This window comes from Dipodomys merriami, unplaced genomic scaffold, assembly GCF_024711535.1.
Source record: "Dipodomys merriami isolate MVZ:Mamm:240054 unplaced genomic scaffold, mDipMer1.0.p SCAF_14, whole genome shotgun sequence".
Taxonomy (NCBI): Eukaryota; Metazoa; Chordata; class Mammalia; order Rodentia; family Heteromyidae; genus Dipodomys; species Dipodomys merriami.
Genome location: NW_027202715.1, coordinates 17,301,448 through 17,329,039, shown reverse-complemented (window position 1 = coordinate 17,329,039; position 27,592 = coordinate 17,301,448). Strand labels below are relative to the sequence as shown.

General features: G+C 40.0%; 1 protein-coding gene across 1 annotated transcript; it reads left to right on the top strand.

Annotated features, from left to right (window-relative positions):
- Nucleotides 1-15,688: 15,688 nt before the first annotated feature.
- LOC138825733 (olfactory receptor 13A1-like) lies at nucleotides 15,689-23,758 on the top strand. The gene is made up of 2 exons (XM_070020410.1): nucleotides 15,689-15,699; nucleotides 22,837-23,758. Exons 1-2 carry the CDS (start codon nucleotides 15,689-15,691, stop codon nucleotides 23,756-23,758), a joined length of 933 nt encoding a protein of 310 aa, XP_069876511.1.
- The last annotated feature ends 3,834 nt before the right edge of the window (nucleotides 23,759-27,592 follow it).

Below are 27,592 nucleotides of genomic sequence, written 5' to 3'. Positions count from 1 at the left end.
AAAAACAATCACATGAAAGGAAAAAAACATTTGAGCACATATCTTAGGGTTCATTTCCCTAACATCATCTTATGTTGATCTTATGTTTTCTGCTTGACTCAGACATATACTAGATATTGCAAATAAGGGAAACCATGGGACCTATGTTTCTTTGGGCCTGGCTTACTTCACTTAATATAATTTTTTCCAAGTCTTTCCATTTTCTAACAAATGGGGCAATGCCATTCTTTCTGATGGAGGCATAGAATTCCATTGTGTATATATACCACATTTTCTTGATCCATTCTCTAAGAAGTCTTTTAAATGCAAATTAACAATGGGGCGTGGCTTTTGAAAAAGGATTAAAAACAACATCCCTAAAGTTGTTAACACTGTAATGAAGAGTTATCTGGCTTAGCAAAAATGTAACTCTCTTGAGGATTTAGGGTTTATTTCCTTGTAAAAAGGGTTACAGTTTAAAATCCCAACCCCTTGTATTTGTTCAAAGCCCTATGTGGTAGTGAGTTTTGGGCTAACACTAGTCATATAAATTCAACTGTTCAAAAGAGGTTTGGATCCAATAGGGCATGGACCTGAGATCATGTCCCTATTAAAAACTGTCTAAAAGCTTACATAGGTAACTTAGGCATTGTGAGAGTCAGGAAAGGCAGCCAGGAAAATGCTTTGGCAAATCAAAGTGCTAAACAAGATACACTGTAGCCCAAAAGGGTCTGTGAAGTAGTTAAAAGTTAAATACTTTCAAGTTGGAGTAAATATTGCTCCTAATGACATCTGATCGTGGCAACCTCTTGGTAAAACAGGCTAAGGTTTTACGTCCTTGGCTAGAGAGGGTCAGCGGCTCTTCTGTGATTGGAGAATTACCGAAGGTGGATTTTTGCCCATTGACTCCCCTTAATCAATGGACCAAAGTCACTTTGGAAACTGAGGCAGGATAGGTGAAAGGAAGAGACATAGGAAACAGCGATAACAAATGTGAAAGTGTGAGATTGCACTTAAGAGAGATACATTCAGACTGAAGCCTCCTATGTCTGTCCAGAAAATCCTAACCTTATTAAAAAGAAATCTGGCTAACAAAAGTTGTCGCCCTGGTAAATTGCCCCTTGCCATTGCCTGGAAACGGCCTTGAAAACGAGTGAGACCTCAGCCTCCCTAGCCTATTCACTCAGAGAAAAAAAAGACACCCAGAAAAATATTAAGATATTTCACGGAGGTCAGACTACTGCCTTAGATTATGCTTCTTAAATCTTTGTAATCTCCATGCAGAATTTACAAGCAACCCAGCAGGACGTATGCAATCAGACTAGGAGACACTACTATCATCCAGCCCATCCCTTCCAACCTGGAGATTCCCTTTTGGTTAAAAATTTCCTTAACGATGTATTAGCTCCTGCCTGGAAGGGACCCAGCGTCATTATCCTGACCACACCCACTGTGGTGAAGGTAGATGGATTATTATTGCCTGGCTCCATCACATGCAACTGAAGCCTGCTGATTCAGGATGAAAGACACAAGCCACATCAGATGTGCTGAGGCTCAGACCTATACATTGCCCTGATCCTTCACCTTTTTCTAAGGCCTCCAATTGCAGCCTAGGCCCCCAAATCAGTAATTCAACATAAAACCAGTTGGGAATGAAGTAAGGAGATTGTGTCTATGCATCCCCTAGATAATAGGCCTTTGATTTCCCCTGATCATTTCCCTAGATGATTTGCTTTTCTGTTAGGTTTAAGTGTCCTCATCTGGTTTGCTTTGCTCATGTATAACACTTTTGTTAGGTTTAATATAAGCTTTAGGCTAGCTGCATTTAGGGCTGGCCTTTGAGACAAGAGTCCACCAGCAGTCTTATGGCTCTCTAATAAAGACATTTATTTGGCCTTTTAAGTGGTTGCTTCTGTGTTTCTCATGACTGAGTTCCCTTAAAACACTATGTACTGTGTATATTACATATTGATTGGACAAAGGTGTCCTAATTTTATAATATCTAATCTCTAGATACTAAAGAGGTTGTCAATGTATGAAAAAAGTAGTAAACTAAAACATGTTAAAAGTCATAGAAAAGCTATCTTCTGAAAAGGACTAGAAGCAATATTGTAACATCTGTAAGTGACTGTGGACTTGTACCAATGTGATACTGTAGGGGAGTTGGAAGAAATGAAAGGCTCTGAGCTAGATACTCCCACTTAGAAGACACTTCAGATAGCTCCATGTGTGTGGTTTATTCAACATTAATGTATACATATTGTTACATATGTGTGATTTGTTTAACATTACTGAATATATATAGTGGACAATTATGTCTTTATTTGGAACATCTGGTTCTCTAGATGTTTAGACATGAACAGCATATGTCAAAAGTAGTGGCAGTGAATAATTCATTTTGTAAAAATTGCTAAAATTCATGAAGAACTTTTGTCTTTTGGAAGTAGACTGATGAAACCACTTCTCTAAGCAGTATATACGGTGTTGTATCTCAGGGAGGGAGAAGTGCTGAGAGTTTTCTACCAGTGTGATTGTGGTGAAGCGAGAGTGACCATATGTCTGTACATTTTGTTTTTGTTCTGTACATAGTGTATGTAAAGGAGAGATGAGTCCTAAATTATAATATCGAGTTTTGCTGTATGTTAAAGAGGTTGCCAGTGACAAAAGTAGAGTTAGCAAATTAACACACTCAGTCATTTTGTGTAAATATTTATAGGAAGACTTTAAACTGTTAAGAGAACTGAAATTATTAAAATCCAGTTAAGGCTGGGTGCAGGTGGCTCACACCTGTAATCCTAGCTACTTAGGAGGCTGAGATCTGGGGATCATTGTTCAAAGCCAGCCCAGGCAAAAAATTCCATGAGACTCTTATCTCCAAGTAACCACCAGAAAACTGGAATGGGAACTGTGGCTCAAAGTGGTAGAGCACTAGCCTTAGCAAAAAAGCTCGGCAACTGTGCTCAGGTTTGAGTTCTAGCCCCACAACTGATATAAAAAAATCCACTTGAAGCTTTGCAGAAGCATAAATAACCCTGAACACTGGGTTGATGGGCGTAGGAAGGGTTCTAAGTCAGAATCTTCCTTTCAAATTGAAGCTTTTGTTAAGTGTATGTGGTTCATTGGGTACTACCCGTATATGTGATGGAAAATGTAAATCCTCATTAGAAGCATCTAGACTTTCCAGATGCCTAAATGTTCCTAATCTTGTAAATGTAAAGGGCCAACATAAAGAATTCCCTTGAAGTATTCTCCATGGTTGCATTTGTGGAAGTAATTGTTGATGTTTTGGAGACTCTACTGTTGCTGAGTTGTGGCAACAGTAGGTTGGGGAGGAAGTGTGTGGAGACCAGGCTGTCTGTGCCTGTTTGGGTGGTTCAGGTTGTCTAGACTTTGCTCTATATGTGCATTTCAGTAATATTGCTAAGTATTAAGGGGTAAGTCCCAAAGCCAAAAGAAAGCAGTAGAAAAGAATCCCTACATAAATGTCCTTTAGTTAATTCAAGGCAAAATTGTCTTCAGGTAGTGAACTGAATATTAAGTCTTTATCTTGGAGCTAGTGTCTGTGGTGATGGAGAGGAAGAAGAGGAAGGTGAGGGAAGGGCTCTTGACCAGTATCTGCACATCTCAAGCCAGAATTTCAGTTAGAGCCATAGTCTGCATGTGCATGATTGGTGAAATATCTGTATTTGTGTGCAAAGTTCATTATTTTACCATATCTAATCTTTAGAGGTATTCTGAGGTGTCACTTCACTGTTATTGTATCTGTTACAATCAGTATCTAACATCTTGGATGTAGAATTGGGCCATAACTGTGAAATGGAGTCAGGACTTACTTAGAGGCTGGCAGCAGAGGGAAGGAAGAAGAAGGCTACAGGGAGAAATGTGTGCAGGTATGCTCAGATTTACCCTCTGATTAGAGCCACTGATATATGTGGTTGTGACTGTTCCATAGGGATATACAAATTTGTGGAAACATACTTTCTTGTTAATATTTCATAGTATACCATAGAGCTACTAATAAGCTTAGAAACTGCTTAGTATATCTTGCTTAATTTCTCATTTTGAGTTGAACATAAAGGGAATGCTGTATTTTAATCATAACTCTGCTAATACTTTTGTCTAGAAGTTTGTTGCTTACGTTTTCAGTCAAATTTTTGACCCCAGGAAAGGCAGGATTGCAATGTTTTCCCAAACAGATTTAGGTGTCATTTATTCCAGGTTATCAAAATATTCCTGTGGTTTGAGATTTTGAATTGCTGAATCTACAACATTTGGAAAAGTGTGAAATATGCCATGTGATCTATGTTTCCTGAAAGGGACTGGCATGTGCACATGGAGGAGGCAGACCACCAGGTCCAACTGCATTGACTGTGGCTGTGATGACTTTGTTTTATGCTTCTTGTATGTTTTCTGTAGTGCACATGGTAAATAAGGGATATTTGATTAAACATGTATCTAGTCCCCACCACTTGAGGAATAAAGCAAGCATGTTTCCTGGGATAAAAAGGAAAAGGAAAAGAAAACACTGAAAGGCCTCTGTGTACATGATGATAGATGCAAAATGTGAATGTTTCACTCTGTCTTGGGGATTCCCTCAAAAGACACTTTTTTGCTAATTTATACAGAAGGTGAAAGTAGAGCTCGTTATATAATTTAGAATAGGCGAGTAGACTGGTTCTTCATCATACATCTGCTTTATCCTGAATACATGGATTTGGTGGTAAGTATTGGTGCATTGTGGTTGATGTGGCCTTCACCTGTAGATGGTCATGGACCAGGTCTGTTCTCTCTGATAGAATGTGGACCCATAAAAAGTATGTTGAGGCTATCAGTGGTCTGGAAGATTTTTCATTACACTACCACCAATGTCTCACTGTGTATACTGATAGATTTCCTTCCTGCTAGGAAGAGTGTTTGTTCTGTTTTTGTTTTACTTTCTTGGAAATTTTGCATTTTGGACATTTTAAAATGTATTTGAAGAAATCAGTATGATTTACACTCTATGAAGACTTGAAGAGTGCATTTTCACATATGCAGAATCTCATCCTCAATAAGTGAATGACAGTACCATTCTGATGGATGTGTAGAATTCCTTTGTGTATACATACCATGTTTTGTTTATCCATTAATCCACTGAGGGCATCTGGGTTGATTCCATAACTTGGCTATGGTAAACAATGCTGCGATTAACATGGTTGGGCTGGTGGGTTTAGTGCATCCTGGTTTGTGATCATTTGGATAAATGCCCAGTAGTGGGATTTCTGGGTCATAGGGAAGCTGTATGTTTAGTCTTTTTTGAAGAACCTCCATACTGCTTTCCAGAGTGGTTGAACAAATTTCCAATGCCAACAACAATGTAGTATGTGGCCACATCCCTGCCAGCATGGGTTAATGTTAATTTTCTTTTCCTTTTTCTTTTTCTTTTTTTTTTGTTGGCTGTGGGGCCTGAACTCTGGGCCTGGGCACTGTCCCTCAGGTCTTCAGCTCAAGGCTAGCTCTCTATTACTTGAGCCACAGCACCACTTGCAGATTTTTCTGCTTATGTGGTGCTGAGAAATTGAACCCAGGGCCTCATGCATGCAAGGCAAGCACTCTACCACTGAGCCACCTTCCCAGCCCACTGTTAATTTTCTTGTTATGGCCATTATAATTGGGGTAAGGTGGAATCTCAATGTTGTTTTGATTTGTATTCCTTTTATAGCCAGAGATGTTGAACATTTCTTCATGTGTCTGTCAGCCATTCTTACTTCTTCTGAGACGTCTCTCTTTATGTCTTTAGTCCATTTATTAATTGGGTTTCTATGTGTTTGAGAGTGTATTGGGGGGTTAACTATTTTGAGCTCTAAGGATATTTTAGATATTTGTCTGAAAAATAGCTGGTAAAAATCTGTCATTCTGTGGGCTTTCTATTTGTCTTGTTAGCTATGACCTTTTCCATGCAGAAACTCTTCAGTTTGATGTAATCCCATTTATCCAATCAGCTGAGTTGTCCCTCAGTGGATGAATGGATAAAAAATGTGGTATATATACACAATGGAACTCTACTAATTTGTCAGAAAGAATGATATTGCACCATTTGTAAGGAAATGGAAAGACTTGGAAAAAATAACATTAAGTGAAGTAAGCCAGATCCAAAAAACATATGTTACATGGCTCCCCTCATTTGTATAATGTGCCTATAAATCTACAAGCAAACATACTGGATGGTAAAAGAAAAAATACACAGGGTCATGATAAATTATACAGGTCTCTAGGCATTCACATAGAGTGAGACCAAAGGAGGACACTCTTAGGAGAGGCTCACACAGGTGTGATAGCTGTGTGCACCTGACCGTATAAAATAATAGTTATCAAAATGAACTTATAGAAATGGAAGAAAGTGTTTTTTCTTTGTTGTTGTTGTTTTTTCTTTTCTTCTTGTCTTATTTATCTGTGTTTGGGAGGGGAGGGAAGGCCCAGAAGTGGAGGGACAAATGCAGCAGTGGTTCTCACTAGACTCTATGTGGAAAGTGAGCTATACAACCTGTGGGTGGTGATGGGAGTGAAAAACTGGCAGAGGAAAGAGGTGACCTTGTTCAAAAAGAAACTTATTATTCACCTGACTTATGTAACTGCAACCCCTGTGTAAATTACTTTTACAATAACAATAAATAAAAATTATATGAAGGGGAGATTATGCTGCTACACACTAATAAGATTATTAGCAATAATAATTAATGCCAAATGGTTACTGTTATGAAGTAGTAGTGATACCAAACTCCTTATTTTCAAAGTACTATAGGGGAAAATATGTAATAATCTTATTAGATATACAGAGAGTTTTGAAATATTTTAATGAAAGTTACAAAAATAGCACTTAGCCTTTTAAAAGTTGCATATTTTTACTTAGGAAAGCAGGAAGTTGATAGGAAACACAATACATCTCTCTATAATAACCATAAATAATAATGGGCTCATTTCACCAATCAAAAGAAAAAGAACTCCAGATTGGATCAGAAAACAGGACTCATCCCTCTGTTGCCTTCTGGAGACCCACCTCACAGCCAAACATAAGAACAAACTCTGAGTGAAGGGTTGGAGAAAGACCTACCATGCAAATGCTCCCAGCAAGAAAGCACGAGTAAGCTGGCACTGGTGGCTCACGCCTGTAATCCTAGCTACTCAGGAGGCTGAGATCTGAGGATCGTGGTTCAAAGCCAGCCTGGGTAGGAAAGTCCGTGAAATTCTTATCTCCAATAAACCACCAGAAAACTGGAAGTGGCGCTGTAGCTCAAGTGGTAGAGTGCTTGCCTTGAGCTAAAGAGCTGAGGGACAGCACTCAGGCCCAGAGTTCAAGCCCCACAACCAACAAAAAACAAATAAAAAGAAAGCATGAGTAGCTATTGTGATAGCTGACAAAATAAACTTTTCATTAAAATCAATACAAAAAGACAAAGAAGGACACTACATATTAATACAGGGGACAATCCAAGAAGAGGCTATTACCATTATCAACTTATACTCCCCAAACATTTGTGCACCCAAATATGTTAAGCAAATACTCTCAAACTTACAGAATAAAATAGATCCACATACTTTAATACTAGTTGACTTTAATACCCCATTCTCACCAAAGGACAGGTCTACCAACCATAGGATTAGCAAAGAAGCCACCAAATTAAGTGAGGCCATATTTCAAGTGGAATTAATTGACATCTACTGAGTTTTCCACCCTAAAACAACACAGTACACGTTCTTCTCAGCAGCTCATGGAAGTTTCTCCAAAATAAACCATATCATAGTTCATACAAGGAATTTAAGCAAATACAAGAGAATTGACATAATTCCCTGTATCCTATCCAACCACAGTGGAATCAAGCTAGTTCTCAATAACAAAGCATACCCTAGAAATTACTCAAATACATGGAAATTGAAAGCACACTTCTGAGCAACACCTGGGTAAAGAAGATATTAAAGAAGAAATTAAAAAGTTCCTTCAATTCAATGCAAATGAATACACATCACAAAGAAACCTGTGGGACATAGCAAAAACAGCCCTGAGGGGCAAATTTATTGCCCTCAGTACACACATCAAGAAAATAGAGACAGACCAAGTAAACAATCTCATGTTGCAACTAAAACTGCTAGAAAAGCATGAAAAAATTGAATCTAAAGTTACTAGACAGAGCCAGGTAACCAAAATAAGAGCTGAAATTAATGAGATAGAAACTAAGAAAACTATAAATAAAATTAATAAAACTAAAAGTTTTTTTGAAAAAAAATAAAATTGATGGACCTTTGGCAAGATTAACTAAAAAAGAAGAGAGGAAACCCAAATCAATAAGATCAGGGATGCCATGGGAAAAATTACAACAAATACCCAAGACATCCAAACAATTATAAAGAATTATTTCCAGACTCTATACTCACTATGGAGAAAACCTAGCAGAAATGGATGCATTTTTAGAGAAATACAAATTTCCCAAACAACCATGAAGAAATAAATCAATTAAATAAGCCAATATCTTAAAATGAGATAGAGGAAGCAATCAAGTCTTCCAACATGGAAAAGCCCAGGACCAGATGGATTCACTACAGAATTCTATAAGACCTTTAAAAAGGAACTAATACCCATAGTCCTCAGATTCTTCTGAGAAACAGAAACTGAGGGAGCTATCCCAAACTCATTCTACGATGCCAATATCACACTTATCCCCAAACCAGGCAAAGACCTGACAAAAAAGAGAACTACAGATCAATCTCCTTGTTGAACACAGATGCAAAGATCCTTAACAAAATTCTAGCCAACAGAATCCAGAAACACATAAAAAAATCATACATTAGGACCAAGTAGGCTTCATCCAAGAGTTGCAGGGATGGTTTAATGTACATAAATCAATAAATGTAATCCATCACATCAACAGAACCAAGGTCAAGAACCACATGGTTATCTCCATTGATGTGGAAAAGGCTTTTGATAAAATACAACATTCATTCATGTTAAAAGCTCTGGAGAAAATAGGAATAGAAGGAACATTTCTTAAAACAATTAGAGCCATAAACAACAAACCAATAGCCAATAGTAAACTTAATGGGGAAAATGACAACCAATTCTCCTAAAATCCAGAACAAGGCAGGGATGCCCATTCTCACCACTCTTCTTCAATATAGTACTAGAATCCTTAGCCAGAGCAATAAGGCAAGAAAGAAACATTAAAGGGATCTGCACAGGGAAGGAATAAGTTAAACTATCCCTTTTTGCAGATGACATGATATTTTACCTCCATGATTCCCAAAGCTCCAGCCCCAAACTCTTTGAACTTTTAAACCACGTTGGCAAAGTAGCAGGATACAAAATTGACCCATAAAAATCAGTAGCCTTTCTGTACACAAACAATGTACAAGCAGAAAGGGAAATTGAGGAAACAACCCCATTCACAATAACCTCAAAAAATTAACATATTTAGGAATTAACCAGAGATGTAAAAGAATTATTTAATGAAAACTATAAAAACATAAAGAGAGAAATTATAGAAGACACTAGGATATGGAAAGACCTTCCATGTTCTTGTATAGGCAGATTTAATATAGTGAAAATGTCCATACTGCCAAAATTGATATACAAATTCAACACAATTCTTATTAAAATACCAATGACATTCATTACTGAAATACAGAAAACAGTCCAAAAATACATATGGACAAACAAAAGACCTAGAATAGCCAAAACAATTCTAGACAAAAAAGACAACACGGGAGGGATCAAGATGCTGGACTTCAAATTTTACTATAGAGCCATAATAACAAAGACAGCTTGGTACTGGCATAAAAACAGACCTGAAGACCAATGGAACAGAATAAAAGATCCAGAAATAAAACCAAACGCTTATAGTCAGCTGATATTTGACAAAGGAGCCAAAGACATACAGTGGAAGAAGCACAGCCTCTTCAATTACTGGTGCTGGAAAAACTGGCCAGCCACATGCAGGATTGTGGTTCAAAGCCAGCCCAGGCAGGAAACTCCATGAGACTCTTATCTCCAATAAACCACTTAGAAAATCAGAATTGGCACTGTGGCTCAATTGGCAGAGTGCTCGCCTTAAGCTGAAGATCTGAGGGACAGCGCCCAGGTCCAGAGCTCAAGCCCCACAACTGACAAAAAAAAAAAAAAAAAAAAAAAAAAAAAAAAAAAACAAGAAAAAGAAAAAGAATTTTAGGATAAACATTTCTGTTTCTGTGAAGAATACCATTGGAATGCTGATGAGGATTGCACTGAATCTGTACATAGCTTTCAGTAATATACTCATTTTCATATTAATTCTGCTTCTCTGTGATGGAGGGTTGTCTTTCCACCCTCAGTGTCTTCAATTTTTTCTGTTTTGTAATTTTTGTTATAGAGATCTTTTATATGCCTGGTTGAGTTTACTCCTAGTTTTATTAGTGAATGGGATCAATTTCTTGTTCTCATTCCCAGCATGTTTGTGGTTGGTATTTATTCTTAATATATGTTTGTGTATTTATTTATATATTTATTTATTTATTTATTATTTTTGTTGGTCATGGGTTTGAACTCACTCTGGGCCTGGGCACTGTCTCTGAGTATTTTAGCTCAAGGCTAGCACTCTACCACTGGAGCCACAGTGCCACTTCCAGTTTTCTGGTGGTTAATTGGAGATAGGAGTCTCATGGATGGGGGGAGGGGAGTATAGTTGTGGAGATGGGAGGGCAGGGATTGTAGGGAAAAAACAAAGGAGAAGGTAACAATGCTTGATAAGAAATGTACTCATTACCTTGCTCATGTAATTGTAACTCCTCTGTATGGTATTTTCACAATAAAAAAACTTTAAAAAAAAGAGTCTCATGGACTATCCTGCCTGGGATGGCTTTGAATCACAATCCTTAGATGTCAGCCTCCAGAGTAGCTAGAATTACAGGCATGAGCCACCAGTGTCTGGCTGTGGTTGAAGTGCTGATTTGAAATCCTACTATGTTTCCAAAACTGATCATCTACAACTTTTCTGACAGAGGCTTTATGGTCTTTTCAATATAGAACTATATGATCTGCAACTCTTCACTAGTCATACAATGGACTAAAACTAAATTCCCCAACAACAAATCCTCAAAGAAACAACTGCCCAATAAATAAGTGGGTTAAAGACCTAAAGAGAAACTTCTCTGAAGAAGAAACAAGAATGGCCAATAGACATAGGAAGAAATGCTCAATTTTTCTATCCATAAAAAATGCAAATCAAACAACATTGAGATACCACCTCACCCCAGTTAGAATGGCTTTAATCAAGAAATCTAATCACAACAGATTCTGGAGGGGATGTGGCCAAAAGGGAACCTTACTACATTGTTGGTGGGAGTGTAAACTTGTTCAACCACTTTGGAAAGTAGTATGGAGGTTCCTCAAAAGACTTCACATAGAGTTCCCCTATGACCCAGCAATCTGACTTTTAGGCATTTACCCAAATGATCACAAACAAGGTCATACTAAAGCTACCAGCATAACTGTGTTTATCGCAGCATTATTTACCATAGCTAAGATATGGAACCAACACAGATGCCCCTCAGTAGATAAATGGATCAAGAAAATGTGGTATATATACACAATGGAATTCTATGCCTCTATCAGAAAGAATGACATCGCCCCATTTGTTAGGAAATGTAAAGACTTGGAAAAAATTATATTAAGTGAAGTAAGCCAGGCCCAAAGAAACATAGGTCCCATGGGTTCCCTTATTTTCAATAACTACTATGTGTCTAGGGCAAGCAGAAAAGTTCAAAAGCTATGTAAATATGACCATATAAGATGATGCTAAGCGAAATGATCCCCAAGATAGGGACACAACTGGTTTTTTTCTTTCTTGCTATTGTTTTTAATGTATTTAAAATGTACTATGTGATTTTTTTTTGTTTCTCTTGTATGTTCTTCCCCCATGGTATAACCCTTGTTTTCACTGTATTTGATGTCGGTGCCTGTATCTTGTATATACATTTTTCTAATTTGGAGAGGGGAAGGGAAATAACAAAATGCTCAAATAAGGATACAGGTTGACCCATTGTAACAATGAGATTTACAAGACACTATGTTGGAAATGAACTTTACAACCTGGGTGGTGGGGAGGGAGGAGTTGGGGAGGTGGGGAGGGAAGGGACTGTAGGGGAAAAACAAAGGAGGAGGTAACAATGCTGGATAGGAAATGTACTCATGTAACTCATGAACAGTATTTTTACAATAAAAAACATATAGAAAAGAATTATATGATCTGCAAATAGCCATGATGTTAACTTCACCCATTCCCATGCATATACTTCTTTCTCTCACATTCTTCTTCTAAGAACTAAAGCACTACATTGAGTAAGCCTGGGGAGACATACAACCTCTCTTGTTTAGGGAACACCTTTAAGCTTTTCACTTTTGAGTCCCATACTGGGTGTAGGGGTTTCATACAAACACTTTGCACCCCAAGGGTGAGTCTTCCACTACTGCTGGGGCTTGTACCTTGTGTCCCCTGTTTGGGGTTCAGCCTGAACTGGTCTTGGGGCCAGCACAAAGGACAGCTAAGTCCCCTGTAGAGGGATGTAATTTAATTGCTCCTTCAGGGTCCACTTAGAGCAGCAGCTGTGAAATCCTCCCTAGGGCCTCCCACAGAGAAGGACAAACCTGGCTAAATATGAGTCAAGAATTCCTTCCATGATTGACTTAAATAGTGGACAAAAACCTTCATTTGTCTAGATGGAAATGACACAGATTCTACACTCATTGTCCTGGTGTTTCCAATCTCAGCTGTGGTTGACAGAGAGAACAAGACTATACTTGCATATAGTAACTCCATGAAGGTGAAAATGGTTTAGAAGGTAATTGCGAATGTGCTAAGGGTAATACATGAAATGAGTAAAATCTGGTCATAACTATCTACTAGATTTGTCCAAAAACTTGTCAGGTTTTGTGAACCTGGAGCCAGTAACATTGGAATTCCTTTCCCTAAGTATTATTACTGTTTGTAAAATAAATGAAATCATAGAGCAAATGGTGTGCCCAAAAGAGCTGAAAGTTTACTGTTTTGTTGCATGTTCCAACCATAAAAAATCCTGGTTGACACTTATTTTTCTTGGCTGTTTTTGGACACTGAGTGTAATGCAGAAAGGCAACTGAGAAATTACATAGCACAGAGCTGTGTACTGAAATCCCAAAGCTTAGGATTTGACTGTTGCTTTTGCATATTCAGTCTGTCTGGCTATGGTAGGTCATAAATTCTTATGAAACTGCAATGAAAAGATGTATCTCTTGTATATACATTTTTCTAATTAGGGAAGGGGAAGGGAAATAACAAAATGCTGAAATAAGGATACAGGTTGACCCATTGTAACAATGAGATGTACAAGACACTATGTTGAAAACGAACTTTACAACTTGGAGTGGAGGAATTGCAGAGGTGGGGAGGGAAGGGATGGTAGGGGAAAGACAAAGAGAGGTAAGAGGTAACAATGCTGGATAGGAAATGTACACATTACTTACTCATGTTCAGTATCTTTACAATAAAAAATATATACAAAAAGACCTATCGAAGTAGTTATGAAAACTTCATTCAGCTTCAAAGATGAACATTAGAAAATTTGACTTGCACTGAATTTTTAGCTTGGTAATCTTGAAATACGTTTCCAGTAGGAATGAGCAACATATAAAATGGAGAGACAGTGGGTTAAGAATGTGGTGTCTGTATTCAGCTTCATGACTATTACTTAAATACCTTTAAACATTAATAATATTCCATTTGTGAATTAGTGAAGAATAAATTGGACTAAGGCACGATAACTAAAAGTGAATTGAATTCCATGTAAAGCTCAATCTACTTTTAGAAAAAAAACTCAATATGAACCAGAAATATCTAATGTGAGGCATTTTGATGTCATCTATTGCTGTTTTCCTAAAGTGACAGAAAGCATCCTCCATGCACTATTTTGGTCCTGGAAGTGGACCTCAGGAGGTTTGAGAACAGTGAAGAAACTCAGTTATACACCCGGTGCTTGGCGCTGTGTTGTGACTGTAGTTTGACTTTAGGTTTGGTCATGGCTATCTGAAATCTCGTTCTTTTCACTCATATCGCTGGTAATTATCGTGTGAAGTTAATGAAAATTAAAGCCAATGCCCATGAAACCTCAGGGGAGAAAGGTCTTTGTTCTTCTGAGAAGAAATTATGACTGTCTAAAGTCTACAGGAGGTTTCATGGTCATTATCATGAAATCTACTTGTCTTGATTCTGGATGGGATGAGAACCCTGTCCATCTGCCCTGGAAATCACAGTAAGTATGTCTCTATCTGAGGGTCATTTGTTCCCTGAATGCATTTAAGTGTTGAAGCTTATGGGAACTCAGCATCTGTGTACACCATTCAATTCCAGAGGAGGTTTATTTGTCAAATGTGTCCTGGTTTTGCAGCTGAGTTAAGAGAAAGACTGGGTGTGAGTTCCCTGGGTGGCAGATTCTCCTGGTGTCCAGTAAGGCTATTGGCAGTCTTCTGCTCTGTCAGTGTAAGGGGTAGGTGGCTTGTCTTCTCCAGACCTGGCTGCTGCAGTGTGCCTCTGGTTGTCATGAATATGATGGGGAAGGGACCATCATGACAGGAGTCACTTCCTGTGGCAAGTGCAGAAACCTTGCACTGGGTGTCAGCGGGCCAAAGCCACTCCTGTTCCTTTCCAGCCCAAGTCAGCTTTTCAGGCTAGATTGTCAGTCTGCCCTGGAGTTTAACTACAGTTACTTCCCAGATTGTGGTAAACAAGCAAATAAAGGGGCAGCCATTTCTCCAGATCCTCAACTCAACACTGAACAAAGCCGATTGTTTAGTCTTTTTGTCTCTAGGAAAAATGCTATGAGCTATAGCATATTATGTGCTCTTGCTCACCAAAGTGACTGAGCTGTCAGATCCCTTTCTCCCGGGAGGGCAGATGGAAGCTGGCTCCTCCATCCATGTGAGAGGATTGCACACTGACAGCCTCCTTGCTCTGAGTCTTAGCAACGTGGTGCCCTTCTGTGAAAGAAGAGCTGCACCCATGTGATGTCAGTGGATGCTTGCATTTCCTGTGGAAGTCTTTAATTTTGGCTAGCCAGTGAATTTACTGACCAAGAGTGGAGTTTTTCCTTCAAGACAAACATCTCCACAATTTTATTTGGTCCCAGATGGTTTTAACTTTCAACAATATGGGGTGCAGTGCCTTGAAAATAAAATGCATGCTGAGGACAACTGTTCTTGACTGTTCTTCAGCATCCTATCAACAAGCCTCTTTAGATGTTTACTACAAAGTTTGTGCAGAGCCTCTGGAAGCACACATACCAACCTGGAGTCAGGATCTCATCTCTGATCTGGATCTCATCTGAGCAGGTAGTGATAATTGTTGGGCCTAGAACAGAAATGTGTACAGAATCCTGAGAGACACAAAGTAGGGAAATTTCCTCCAAGGAAGGGGCTGCTGAGACATCTAGGTCATGAGAAGGGCACTCTTGTCTGAGTGCTGAGAAGAACAGTGCTAGGAAAGCCTAGGAGGGACCCATACTGGAGCCAACGACAGGGAGAGGTAGGTGTGGCTGGAGCTTTCATGGGGAGAGTTGAGGTGAGTGGGATGAAGGAGGCAGGAGAGGAGGTGGCTCCAGGAGGAGCAATAGAGAGGATTTCTTCTGTCAGCTCAGCTCTGGGGAGTCTTGGAAGGGTCCTTTGAATGAGCCTTACATGGTACATCCGTCTTCCAAAGAGGACATTGATATATAAGGATCTAGCTTTAGTTTTCTACAGGTGATTAACCAATTTTGCCAGCACCATTTACTGAAGAGGCTGTCTTTCTTCCATTCTATTTTCTTTTTTTTGCTCCCTTATCGAAAATTAGATGGCTATATGTCTGTAGGTTCATTTCTGGGTTTTCAATTCTATTCCATTGGTCCTGAGGTCTGTTCTTGTGCCAGTACCAAGCTGTTTTGATTACTATGGATTTGTAGTAGAGTTTGAAATTTGGTATTGATATTCCTCCAGCACTGTTCTTTCTGTAAGGATCGTTTTTGCTATTCGGGGTCTTTTATTGTTCCATATGAATTTTTGGATTGCCTCTTCTATTTCCATGAAGAATGAGGTTGGAATATTGATAGGTATTGCATTGAATTTGTAGATAGCCTTGGAAGTATTGCCATTTTCAGGATGTTGATCTTTCCAATCCAGGAGCATGGGAGTTTTAGCCACTTTCTAAGTTCTGTTTTGAATTCTTTTTTCAAGTTTTTAAAGTTTTCATCATAGAGGTCCTTCACTTCTTTGGTTAAGTTAATTCCTAGGTATTTTATTTTTTGTGGGGCTATTACAAATGGAGTTTCTTTCCTAATTTCAGCCACACTTTTCTCATTGTTGGCATACAGAAAAGCCATTGATTTTTTTTTTTTTAGGTCCAGTCATGGGGCCTGAACTCTCGGCCTGGGCACTGTCCCTCAGCTCTTCAGCTCAAGGCTAGCACTCTGCCACTTGAGTCACAGTGCCACTTCTGGATTTTTTCTTTTTGCTTATGTGATGCTGAGGAATTGAACCCAGGGCCTCAGGCATGCAAGGCAAGCACTCCATCACTGAGCCAGCTTCCCAGCCCGTCTGTGGGATTCTTTAAATACAAGATCATGTCATCTGCAAAGAGGGAGAGTTTTACTTCTTCTTTCCCTATTTGGATCCCCTTTATGTTTGCATCTTGTCTTATTCCTGTAGCTAGGCATTCTAATAATATATTGAAGAGGAGTGGAGAGAGTGGACATCCTTGTCTCGTTCCTGAGTTAAGAGGAAATGGCTTTTGTTTTTCACCATTAAGTATAATGCTGGCTGTAGGTTTGTCATATACAGCCTTTATTGTATTTAGGAATGTTCCATGGATTCCTAATTTTTCCAGAACCTTCATCATAAAGGGGTGTTGGATCTTGTCAAATGCTTTTTCTGCATCTATTGAGATAACCATGTGGTTCTTATCCTTGATCCTTTTGATGTGATAAATTATATTAATTGATTTGGGTATATTGAACCAGCTTTGCATCCCTGAATGAATTCTATTTGATCGTGGTGTATGGTTTTTTGGATGAATTGTTGAAGTCGATTGGCCAAAATTTTGTTGAGAAGTTTTGCATCAATGTTCATCAAAGAAATGGGTCTATAGTTCTCTTTCTTTGATGAGTCCCTGCCTGGTTTTGGGATGAGGGTTATGATGGCTTCATAGAATGAATTCGGTAGTGAACTTTCTCTTTCAATTTCATTGAAGATTTGGAGGAGTATTGGTGTGAGCTCTGCTTTGAAGGCCTTGTAGAATTCCGCTGTAAAACCATCTGGTCCTGGGCTTTTCTTAGATGGGAGGTCTCTTATTGCTGTTTCTATTTCAATGTTTGATATGGGCCTGTTATGATGGTTTAACTCATCTTGGTTTAGTTTTGGCATGTCAATATTTGCTAGGAAAAGGTCCATTTCTGTCAAGTTCTCAAACTTATTAGCATGAAGTTTTGAGAAGTATTTCCTTATAATGTTCTGAATCTTGTTTGTTTCTGTGGTGATGTTTTCATTCTCATCTCTGAGTTTATTTGGGTGTGTTCTCTTCTTTTTCTGATAAGATTTGCTAAGGGTCTGTCAATTTTGTTAATTTTTTCGAAGAACCAACTCTCTGTTTTGTTGATTCTGTGTTTTTTTTGGATTCTAATTCATTTAATTCCTATTTAATTTTAATTATTTCTTTCCATCTACTGGATTGGGGTTTATCTTGCTGCTCTTTTTCAAGGAGGCTCAGATGTCTCATTAAATTATTGATTTCAGATCTTTCCAATTTGTTGATGTAGGAACTCAGAGCTATAAACTTGCCTCTGAGTACTGCCTTTGCTGTGTCCCAGAGGAGCTGGTGATTTGTGTGTTCATTTTTGTTGAATAGCATGAACATTTGAATTTCCTTTCTAATCTCTTCCATGACCCACTCGTGATTTAGCAGTGTGTTGTTCAGCCTCCCTGTGTTACAGGACTTTCTTTGGTGGCTTTTGGTGTTGAGTCCTAATTTTATTCCCTTGTAGTCTGAGAGAATGCAAGGTATAACTTCAATGTTTCTGAATTTGGACAAGTTTGCTTTGTGGCCTAAAATGTGGTCTATTTTGGAAAGTGTTCCATGTGCTGCTGAGAAAAATGTGTATTCTGATGCTGCTGGGTGAAATATTTGGTAGATGTCTGTTAAATCTAGTTGATCTATGCAGTTGTTTAGATCTGCAGTTTCTCTGTTGAGTTTTTGCCGAGTTGATTTATCTAGTGGGGAAAGTGGTGTGTTAAAGTCCCCAACAATTAATGTCTTTGGATCTATGTGGGATTTGAGGGAAAGTAGTGTTTCTTGGATAAATTTGGGTGCTCTGTTGTTTGGCAAATAGATATTTAGAATTGTAATATCCTCCTGAAGGAGAGATCCCTTAATTAGTATGTAGCGACCTTCTTTATCTCTTCTCACGAATTTTAATTTGAAGTCTATTTTATCTGATATTAGGATTGCAACTCCCGCCTGTTTATGGGGGCCATTTGTTTGGTAGATTTTGTTCCAGCCTTTCACATAGAAAATGTGTTTGTTTTTATGGGCAAGATGTGACTCCTGAAGGCAGCAGATAGAAGGATTTTGCTTTTTAATCCAACTAGACAGTCTATGTCGCTTAATTGGAGAGTTAAGTTGGTTAAAGTTGAGAGATAGGACTGAGAGGTATTTGGGAGTTCCTGCCCTTTTATCTACCTTCTTGGGGGCTGTGGCAACTGGGTTCTTCCTATGGTTCTTGGATTCTGAGTTTGGGTGTGATTTCTTGGCCTTTATTGTGGTCTTGTTGGTTTTCTATGTGTAGGACATCTTTAAGAATCTTTTGTAGATCAAAAAAAAAAAAAAAAGAACCTCGGGGAAGGTAGGCAGCGAGGGGATGGTAGGGGGAAAACATTGGAGGGGGTAACAATGTTCAAGAGGAAGTGTACTCATTACCTCACTCATGTAACTGTAACCCTCTGTATAGTATCTTTACAATAAAAAAAAGAATCTTTTGTAGGGCTGGTTTGGTGGAGCTATATTGTTTCAATTTTTCTTTGCTATGGAAGGTTTTTATTTGACCTTCGGTTATGAAAGATTGTTTAGCTGGGTACAGTATTCTTGCTTGATAGTTGTTTGTCTTTAGGGTATGGCATACATCATTCCAGGCTCTTCTTGCTTTGATTGTCTCTGCTGAGAAATCTGAGGTGATTCTAATTGGTTTCCCTTTATAGGTGATTGATCTTTTCTCCTTGACAGCTTTAAGGATCTTTTCCTTGGTCTGAATTGATCCTGTGTGGATTATAATGTGACGGTGGGATGTCTTATTCTGGTCTGGTCTATTTGGAGTTCTAAAAGCTTCTTCTATCTGAATAGGCCTATCTTTTTGCATGTTTGGGAAGTTCTCTGCTAGGATCCTGTTAAACAAATTTCCTAGACCATTAACTTCTGTGTCTAGGTGCTCCTTTATACCCATTATCCTCAGATTAGGCCTTCTGATGGTGTCTTCCAAGTGTTGAAGAGATTTATCATATTTCTTGGACTTGTCTTTGATGGTTGTATGTTCTTTCTCTATAATATCTAGGCTGTCTTCTGCATGGTCTAACCTGCTGTCAAGACTCTCTACTTTGTTTTTTATTTCTTTTCCTTCTAGTTTGTCAGCTTTGATGGCTTCAAATTCTTTGTTGAAACTTTGTTTTAGATCGTGTATGGACTTCTTTACTTCCTTAATTTGGAGTTCAGTGTTTATTCTCAAATCACTTAGTTGATTGGTTATGGTTTCCTTGGACTCCCATTCCTTCTGTTGGGTTCCCTTTGTGGTCTCCCTGACTTCTTTTAGCTCTCTGTTTATGGATTCCATGAATGCCTTCAGTGATCTTTGTGTGTTCTCATCCTGCTCTCTCAATTCCTGTATTATTCTTTGATTAGCTTCCTCACGTTCATGCAATTCCTGTAGATCTCTTTGAGTGTTCTCAGCCTGCTCATGCCTTTCCTGACTTTCTCTTTGTCTGTTCTCAACCAGCTCCTGCAATTCCTGTCTATCTCTTTGACTGATCTCAGCCTGCTCACGCCATTCCTTTATTTCTCTTTGAGTGTTCTCAAGCTGCTCATGCAATTCCTGTATCAATCTTTGAGTAGCTTCCTCATGCTCATGTATTCCTGTATTGACCTTTGGTTTGCCTCCTCTCTCTCCCTATCACGCTCATACAGAGTCCTTTGCAGGTTTTCAAGCTTTTCATTTATCATGTTTACCAGTAGTGTTTGTAGAGCTTTTTGGGAACTCTCCTCTGGATTATTCCTTATCTGTTCTGTCCCCTGATTATCATGAGTGGGAGTTGAGATACCTGGACTTGCCATTTTTCTTGTGTTTTTCCGGCTTGCTCTGCCCATATGGGATGAAAATAATACCAGTTTTGTGCTAGAACACTATCTTAAGGCAAGCATCAACCAAAGTCTATAGTTGCACAGTCAAAAGTCTGCAGATACAATCTAGTTCAACAGATATATCTATTCAACATCAAACAACAATGTATTAATGGGCCACAAACTGCAAAGAAGAATTTGGCAAACCAGAAATTATTAGGTTTAGGGAGAGATATGGGTAAAAATAGGAATAGAGGGATGTGGAAAGGCAGAGGGAGAGTTAACTAAGTCCTAATCTCAAAGCAGGAAATAGGTTGGATAGAATGATAGCAGAGAGAGAGAAAAAAAGAAGAGAAAAAAAGACAAGAAAAAATAGAAAAACAAAAATTAAAAATTAAAAAGTGAAACACTTAAAAATTATGCAAATTAAAAACGTAATATCCAGAGAAGAACATGGATAGGATAAGAGAAGGGGAGGGATAGAAAGGAGATGTGAAAAACTTAAAAATAAAAATGCTTAAAATATTATATGGGTATTAAGAGGTAGTATTGCTATTAAGGAATTTAAGTCTAAGAGGTTTTGAACTGAGTAATAAGTTTCTGGATTAAGTGTGTACACAATGGGGGATAAGGTCTAATAATCGACTACAGGTATATCTGAGGATGAGTAGAATAGCAATTAAGTCACACAAAGAAGAACGAAAGAGAAGAAAAAGTGAAAAGAATGAGAAGGAAAGAAAAAAAGGATCAAAAGGTAAGTAGAGCTAAACAAAAAAATTTTTTTAAAAGAAAAAAAAAGCACACACACACATATACCCCTAAAATAAAAATTATAAGAGGAAGAAAATAAAAGTTAATAGAAAACAATTTTTAAAGTTAAAAATTAAAAATTAAAAAAAAGTTTTAGAAAAATTTTTTAATAAAAGGTACAAAAAAAAGAGTTCTATGATTTTTTGGGGGGGAGGGGGATGGGAAGATCCTGTATCTCCCTTGTGTCTGTAACCAGTCTTTTGTTGGAGTCTCTAATCTGCTTGTAGTATTTAATTTTCCTGTGGCTTGGTTGGTTTCTTAAGTCAGTTTGTTTGAGCAGGCAGAAAAATGCTCTACTTTACCCAGGATTTTGTGAACTTTCTCCCAGGCTAGTTCAATGGGAGGGAAGTCTGCTTTGAGTATCACAAAAGAAGGAGATGGCTATTTCCTCTAGTTTGGAGATCCTGCGTTGAGGCTGGGTTCTGTGTAGAGTTGAGGCCTTTCAGCAAACAGTAGCTTTTCCCAGAGGGGCTAGCTTCTGAGACACTCACAGTGCCTAGCTTGGAGCCATTCCCAGGGTTTATGTTTACTGAATTTCAATTGATTGTCAAGGCTGCTGTAGGGAGGGGCAGCCTCTGGCTCTGTTTACCCAGTGAAGAAAGCCACTCCTGGGGCTAGTGGCCCTGTCTGGGTGACTTTTCCCTGGGTGGAGCTGAGCCTGGCAGGTCAGGTTAAGTTCCTGTGACCTGCTAAATGGCTCTTTTGTTTTCTTCCAAGGCCTGAGTTGGAGCTAGCTGCTCAGCCAGACCTTTGTCAGTATCAAAGATGGAGATCTCCAGTAGTGGGTGGGGAGTGGCCTTCCCTCCTCTGCTCCCTGAGAAGGAGTGAGGACGTCAGGCTTCTACTCGTGCCGGAGTCTTGGTTCCTGGGTCATCTCTGGTCTGCGAACTGCAGGATGAAATGTCTGCTCCTTGTCGGTTCTTGCTTGTGTTGAGTAGAATCCACTTGCCCGCCACATCTGGTGCCTTTGTCCTGGACTCTCTGTGTTACAGGTATGGCGGCTACGGCCTCCGCCACCGCTGCTGTGGCTTCTGGCAAGTGCTCAGATCTGTCTCCTTGCCTGGATTTTCCCTCTCTGGTCTAACTCTCTGTACTGTGATGGCACACTTGGTGTGATTCTCTGGCTTAGGACCATTCACTAGAGCAGTAAAACTGCTTTCTATGTGAGAGCTTGTTTAGCCTCCAGCTTCTCCTCCGCCATCTTCCTGGAACTCCTCTCCCTGTCTCTTTATCTCTGTCTAATGGTGGTAGAGGATGTTGAATGTAAGCCTTGTTCTCAATGCATCTTTCACTCACCTCTGGCACCATTTGAGTCACATCTTCAGTCAGGCATTTTGCTGGAGGCATTAATAGTAGCTAGAGTCTCCGAGACTTGTCTGTGGGTCCTAGGTTTGAACTTCAATACTTAGATCTCAGCCTCTTGAGAATCTAGGGTTACATGCATGAGCCATGGATGCCTCCAAGCACATATGTCTATGTACTTGTCTTAATCAAGCTGAGTGTAAATGTATAGTAACATTACTGCTTTGTTTTTATGGATGAATAAAGCATACCAGACTATCTTAGCCCATCTTCCATCTCTCCCTAGCCCTAAAGTCACATGCAGCTGTGGGTACAGATTTTCCTGGTAGTTCCTGAAAACCCTCTCAGCCTAGGACATGAGCAACCACACAGCAGTAACAGAGTTCATCCTGCAGGGATTCTCAGAGCACCCTGAATACCACATCTTCTTGTTCTGCTGTTTCCTGTCCCTCTACTGTGTGGCCCTCACTGGCAATGTCCTCATCATCGTGGCCATCAGCTTCAACCCTGGCCTCCACACTCCCATGTACTTCTTCCTGTTCAATTTGGCCACGATGGACATCATCTGTACCTCAGCCATCATGCCCAAGACATTGGAAGGGCTGATGATACAGAAGAGCTCCATCTCCTTTGGAGGCTGCATGGCCCAGCTTTATTTTCTTACCTGGGCTTTATCTTCAGAGTTGCTGCTGCTCACGGTCATGGCCTATGACCGCTATGCAGCCATCTGCCACCCCCTGCATTACAGCACCATGATGAGCAAGGCCTTCTGTAGTGTGCTTGCTACTGGAGTGTGGGTGATCTGTGCCTTTAACTCAGCCATCAACACAGGACTAACAGTACGATTGAACTTCTGTGGGCCCAATGTCATCACCCATTTCTTCTGTGAAATCCCTCCTCTGCTTCGTCTCTCCTGTAGCTCCACTTATGTGAACAATGTCATGACCACACTGGCCGATGCTTTCTATGGTGGGTTTGACTTCCTGATGATCATTGTATCCTATGGCTTCATCATCTCTAGCATCCTGAAGATGCGATCTTCAGAGGGGAAGCAGAAAGCCTTCTCCACCTGCTCCTCCCATCTCATTGTGGTGTGCATGTATTGCACAGCAGTGTTCTATGCCTACATAAGTCCTATGTCCGGCTACAGTGCAGCAAAAAGCAAGTTAGTTGGAGTGCTGTACTCCATGGTGAGCCCCACCCTTAACCCCCTCATCTACACTTTGAGGAACAAGGAGGTCAAAGCCGCCCTCAGGAAGATTTTTCTCTTTTTCAGAAATTAATCTGACTTGTGATGGATGTGAATGTTGAAAGGGGTGACATTGATCAGGATGCACTGTGTGTATAAACTTCGTTATTGAATGGAAATTCCTACTTAATGATAATAAAATATTAACAAAACAAATTAGCACATCTTTTCAGAATGTCTTCTTCTTGGAAGCTCCATTTTTCGTGGGGATTGGCTTTCCTGGGTAATGAGATGAAGTTTTCTGTGCTGAAATTAAATAAGCCTGCTTCTTCCATCTCAGCAGAATGTCTGCCTGGGAAGATTGATGTTGCTGTCAGACTCCAGGCCTCTGAGACAGAGTATCTGATGTTCTGAAGCTGACACAGAACTTTGGTGGCAGGGAAGTAAGTGTGTGTGTGTGTGTGTGTGTGTGTGTGTGTGTGTGTGTGTGTGTGTGTGTTTTGGAAGGTGAAAATGGGATTGACCAAGTTTTTAATGTTAATGTCTATATAAAAATTCTGTCCCTTCTTTTGTTATGGAAAGCAATCTAAATGCACTTCTGCAAATCACATATATAATTTACATGCATGGATTGTAAAGCAGTTTGGCAGGAAGTGTGGACTTTATAATATTTGGAAGATTGTCACAGTAACGGATTTCAGACCCTGGGGCCTTTGGCTCAGGCCTGCAATCCTAGCAACTGAGGAGGCTGATATCTGAGGAGGGAACACAGTATTTGAAGCGTGCCTAGGTAGGTAAGGCCCTTGAGACCTTATCTTCCAACCAAAAAATCAGAAGTGCAGCCTTGTCTTAAGTGGTGGAGCTCTAGCCTTAAACAAAAAAGTTCAGGGCCAGTGCCACAACCCTGAGTTCAATCCCTAGGATCTTTACATACACACACACACACACACACATGTACACACACACATACACACAGAATAGCTTTTGGGTGACCCCAATTATATGGGAAAACTACCCTTTGTATCTTATTTTATTCACCATCTCTAGAGACTATTAACTGCAAAATCAATGGCAGCTTGTAATGCACATTGTTTCTTGTCATTTTCTCTATTCTCACCAACACTGAAGGTGAAACATGTTTTTGGGATTTTTCCTTGACTTGCCTGTACAGATTCCAACACAGATGCTCTGATATATGGTCAAGGAACCTGAAAAAAGTCTAAGACTTCTCATGCACTGACTTTGCTGCCAGTGAGGATCTGGTCTGCCTTATTGTCTGAGACTAGGGCACATGGATATGATTGAGTGTGATCAGATTGTACTGAGGAGGCAATACTTTCCATCAATTGTTCCTGAACAAAAGCTGGTACACAAATCACCTGTAATAGAGACTTGTCTTGAGCATGTGTTCTGTGCCGTTAGAAAAAAGTACTGGCGTTAAACAAAGTTAAATTAAACAAATAGAGTATTAATTAGACCAACGGAGAATGAAACCTAACTTGGACAAATAAGTCCCAGGTAACCTGAGAAACATAAGCACAGACCCTAGAAATGGAACAAAGTATAGCCTGGCATTTACTGAAATTTGCAGAGTAAGAATAGCACTAAACTTGAAAAGCATATTCTTCCTGTAGCAAAAAAACTCTAGGCTAGTTATTAAAAGGAAAAGTCCAGAGATTAAGGCCTTGGTAAATTAGCGGGTTAAACATTGGGTTACTGGAATTCAGTAAATAACACTGAAACTCAGAAAGAGCCAGGAGACCTGGAAGGTGGTTTGATTTTGAATGTGGTAAGTAAGAAGTTTGGAATATATTCTGGTCAATATCAGTTAAACCCCTAAACCAGGAACTGAACAAAGGGCAAATTTGGGATATGAACTTTGTCTTTATGCTTTATTGCCTTGGTTACTGGAATTGTAATCTCCATTTGTCATCACCGACTGCTGGCTCTGCTTCTGTAACTTGCTTCCTTGCCAATTGCAAAACTACCACTGGCCAGCTGTGAGTGGCTCCTTGCTGTTTTCTCCTATAGAAGTGTACCTCATTTTGGGCTTGGGGTGGTTCTTCACTGTCCCAGTAGTGGGGAGCAGTTGCCACATGGTTAATAAAGATTCTTAGCCCGATAGACTGAGTACTGGTGACTCCTTTCACCCATCGTGGGTTCCAGTCCCCCTGGCCCTGGGATATTGGGATACTTCATTGGAGCTGGGCTCTACCATGTGGCCCCAGTCTGAGGGTGAGGTGGAGGTGGCCCAGGGACTAGCCTACAGCCATTATCCAGCAGACAATGGGACACTTGCATCCCTAAACCTTACTACCATGACTTGACAGCAGTGGAGCCTAGGACCCACCTTGCTGTGCCAGGCAATGCCCCCCACAAGGCCATCAAGGGCATAGCATCCTTGGGTGGTGGTGTTGTAAGGTGAATCCAGTTTCTGAGATACAGAGAAGCCACATTTTGAAAGATTGAATTGGGAGTCTTTTTTTTTCTTGGTATTTTTTTTAATTGTACAAATACTGTACAGAGGGGTTACAATTGCATGAGCAAGGTAATGAGTACATTTCCTCTGGAGCATTGTTGCCTCTTCCTTTGTTTTTCCCCTACCATCCCTTCCTTTGAATTGGGAGTCTTTATTAGAAAGCAAGTATCTGCAAGTGAACTATTGTCACAAAGACCTACGACTCCTCAAATACAATTAACACTGTTGGAAAACTGAGTCCTGAGAGCAGGAGAGGAAATAAAGAGAGAAAAACAATATCAACAACCCAGATCAATACTATCTGAAGGCTTAAGTGGGATGCCATTTTGACCAGGACAGAGCCAGGAGACCAGACACAGCACATGACACCTGGCATAATGGCATATGTGCTGGTCTGACCCTCAAATCCAGTCCAGTCTGGGGCCAGGTCACAGAAAACTCCCGAGCTTCCCAAGTTCAAGTCACAGGACTGACAGGCCCAGGGACCTATCAACCAAGTCCCCACCCCTGCCTCTAGGAATTCAGTCATGCCCATCACTTGGGAGGTGGGATTTCCCTGGGGCTAAACAGCATGATACATTTATATATCCTCTCTGGGTCTAAACAATATGGTGTATCTGCAATTCAAAGGATAGTTTATCTCACCTCTGGGCCTTGGAAGCGGGATGGACAGCCCCCACTACTTGGTTAGACACTAGGATGGCTGTGAAATCTAAGTGACTTAATTAGACCTAGTCTTTCCCTTGCTTCAGTGGTGGGCATGTCGAGGCCTTCAGGAATGGAGGATGGAGAAGGTGGGAGGCCCTGAGAGCTCACCACCATTGTAGAGTCCCAAAGCCAGCCAATCAAGTGTGGGGTGACCTTCCTGCGCCTGAGGGGGAGACGTCACTGGCCGTAGGATGGACAAGGCCCTGATAAACCTGGAAGGTGAGCAGAACCAGGATGTGGCCAGTACAGAAGTTGGTGGCCCTGGTGGGTTGCGCTGGTGTTAGCTTGAAATGGTAGAGTGAAGGCCCCATGTGGCCGCAGAAGTCTGGGGACAGACTGGCCTCCATGGCCCCTGTGTATATTATGCACAAGCTGCTCTCAGTTCCAAGCCTTTTAAAAGGTGACTTTTGGTCCATGTGGAATTCCAGATGTGGAGAATTGCCTATGCATGATACATAGAGGCAGAAAGTCCCACTGGTCATTTTCCATTTGTTTGTGAAAACCATAGAAATGTCTTCTGGAAGCGACTGTGAGTGGCGATGTCAGACCACCTCTAGGAGGGACACATAGAGATACAGTGCACATTTGTTCCATGCAGAGGATATGGAACAGAGCATGCATGGGAAGGAAGAGGAGGGGACCCACCCAGACATCTATTGATCTGTGCATATCATCCTCTTGCTGTATAGAGCTGACTGTGCTAACACCGTTGATGTTCTGAAGTGCCTGGTGTATTTTTAA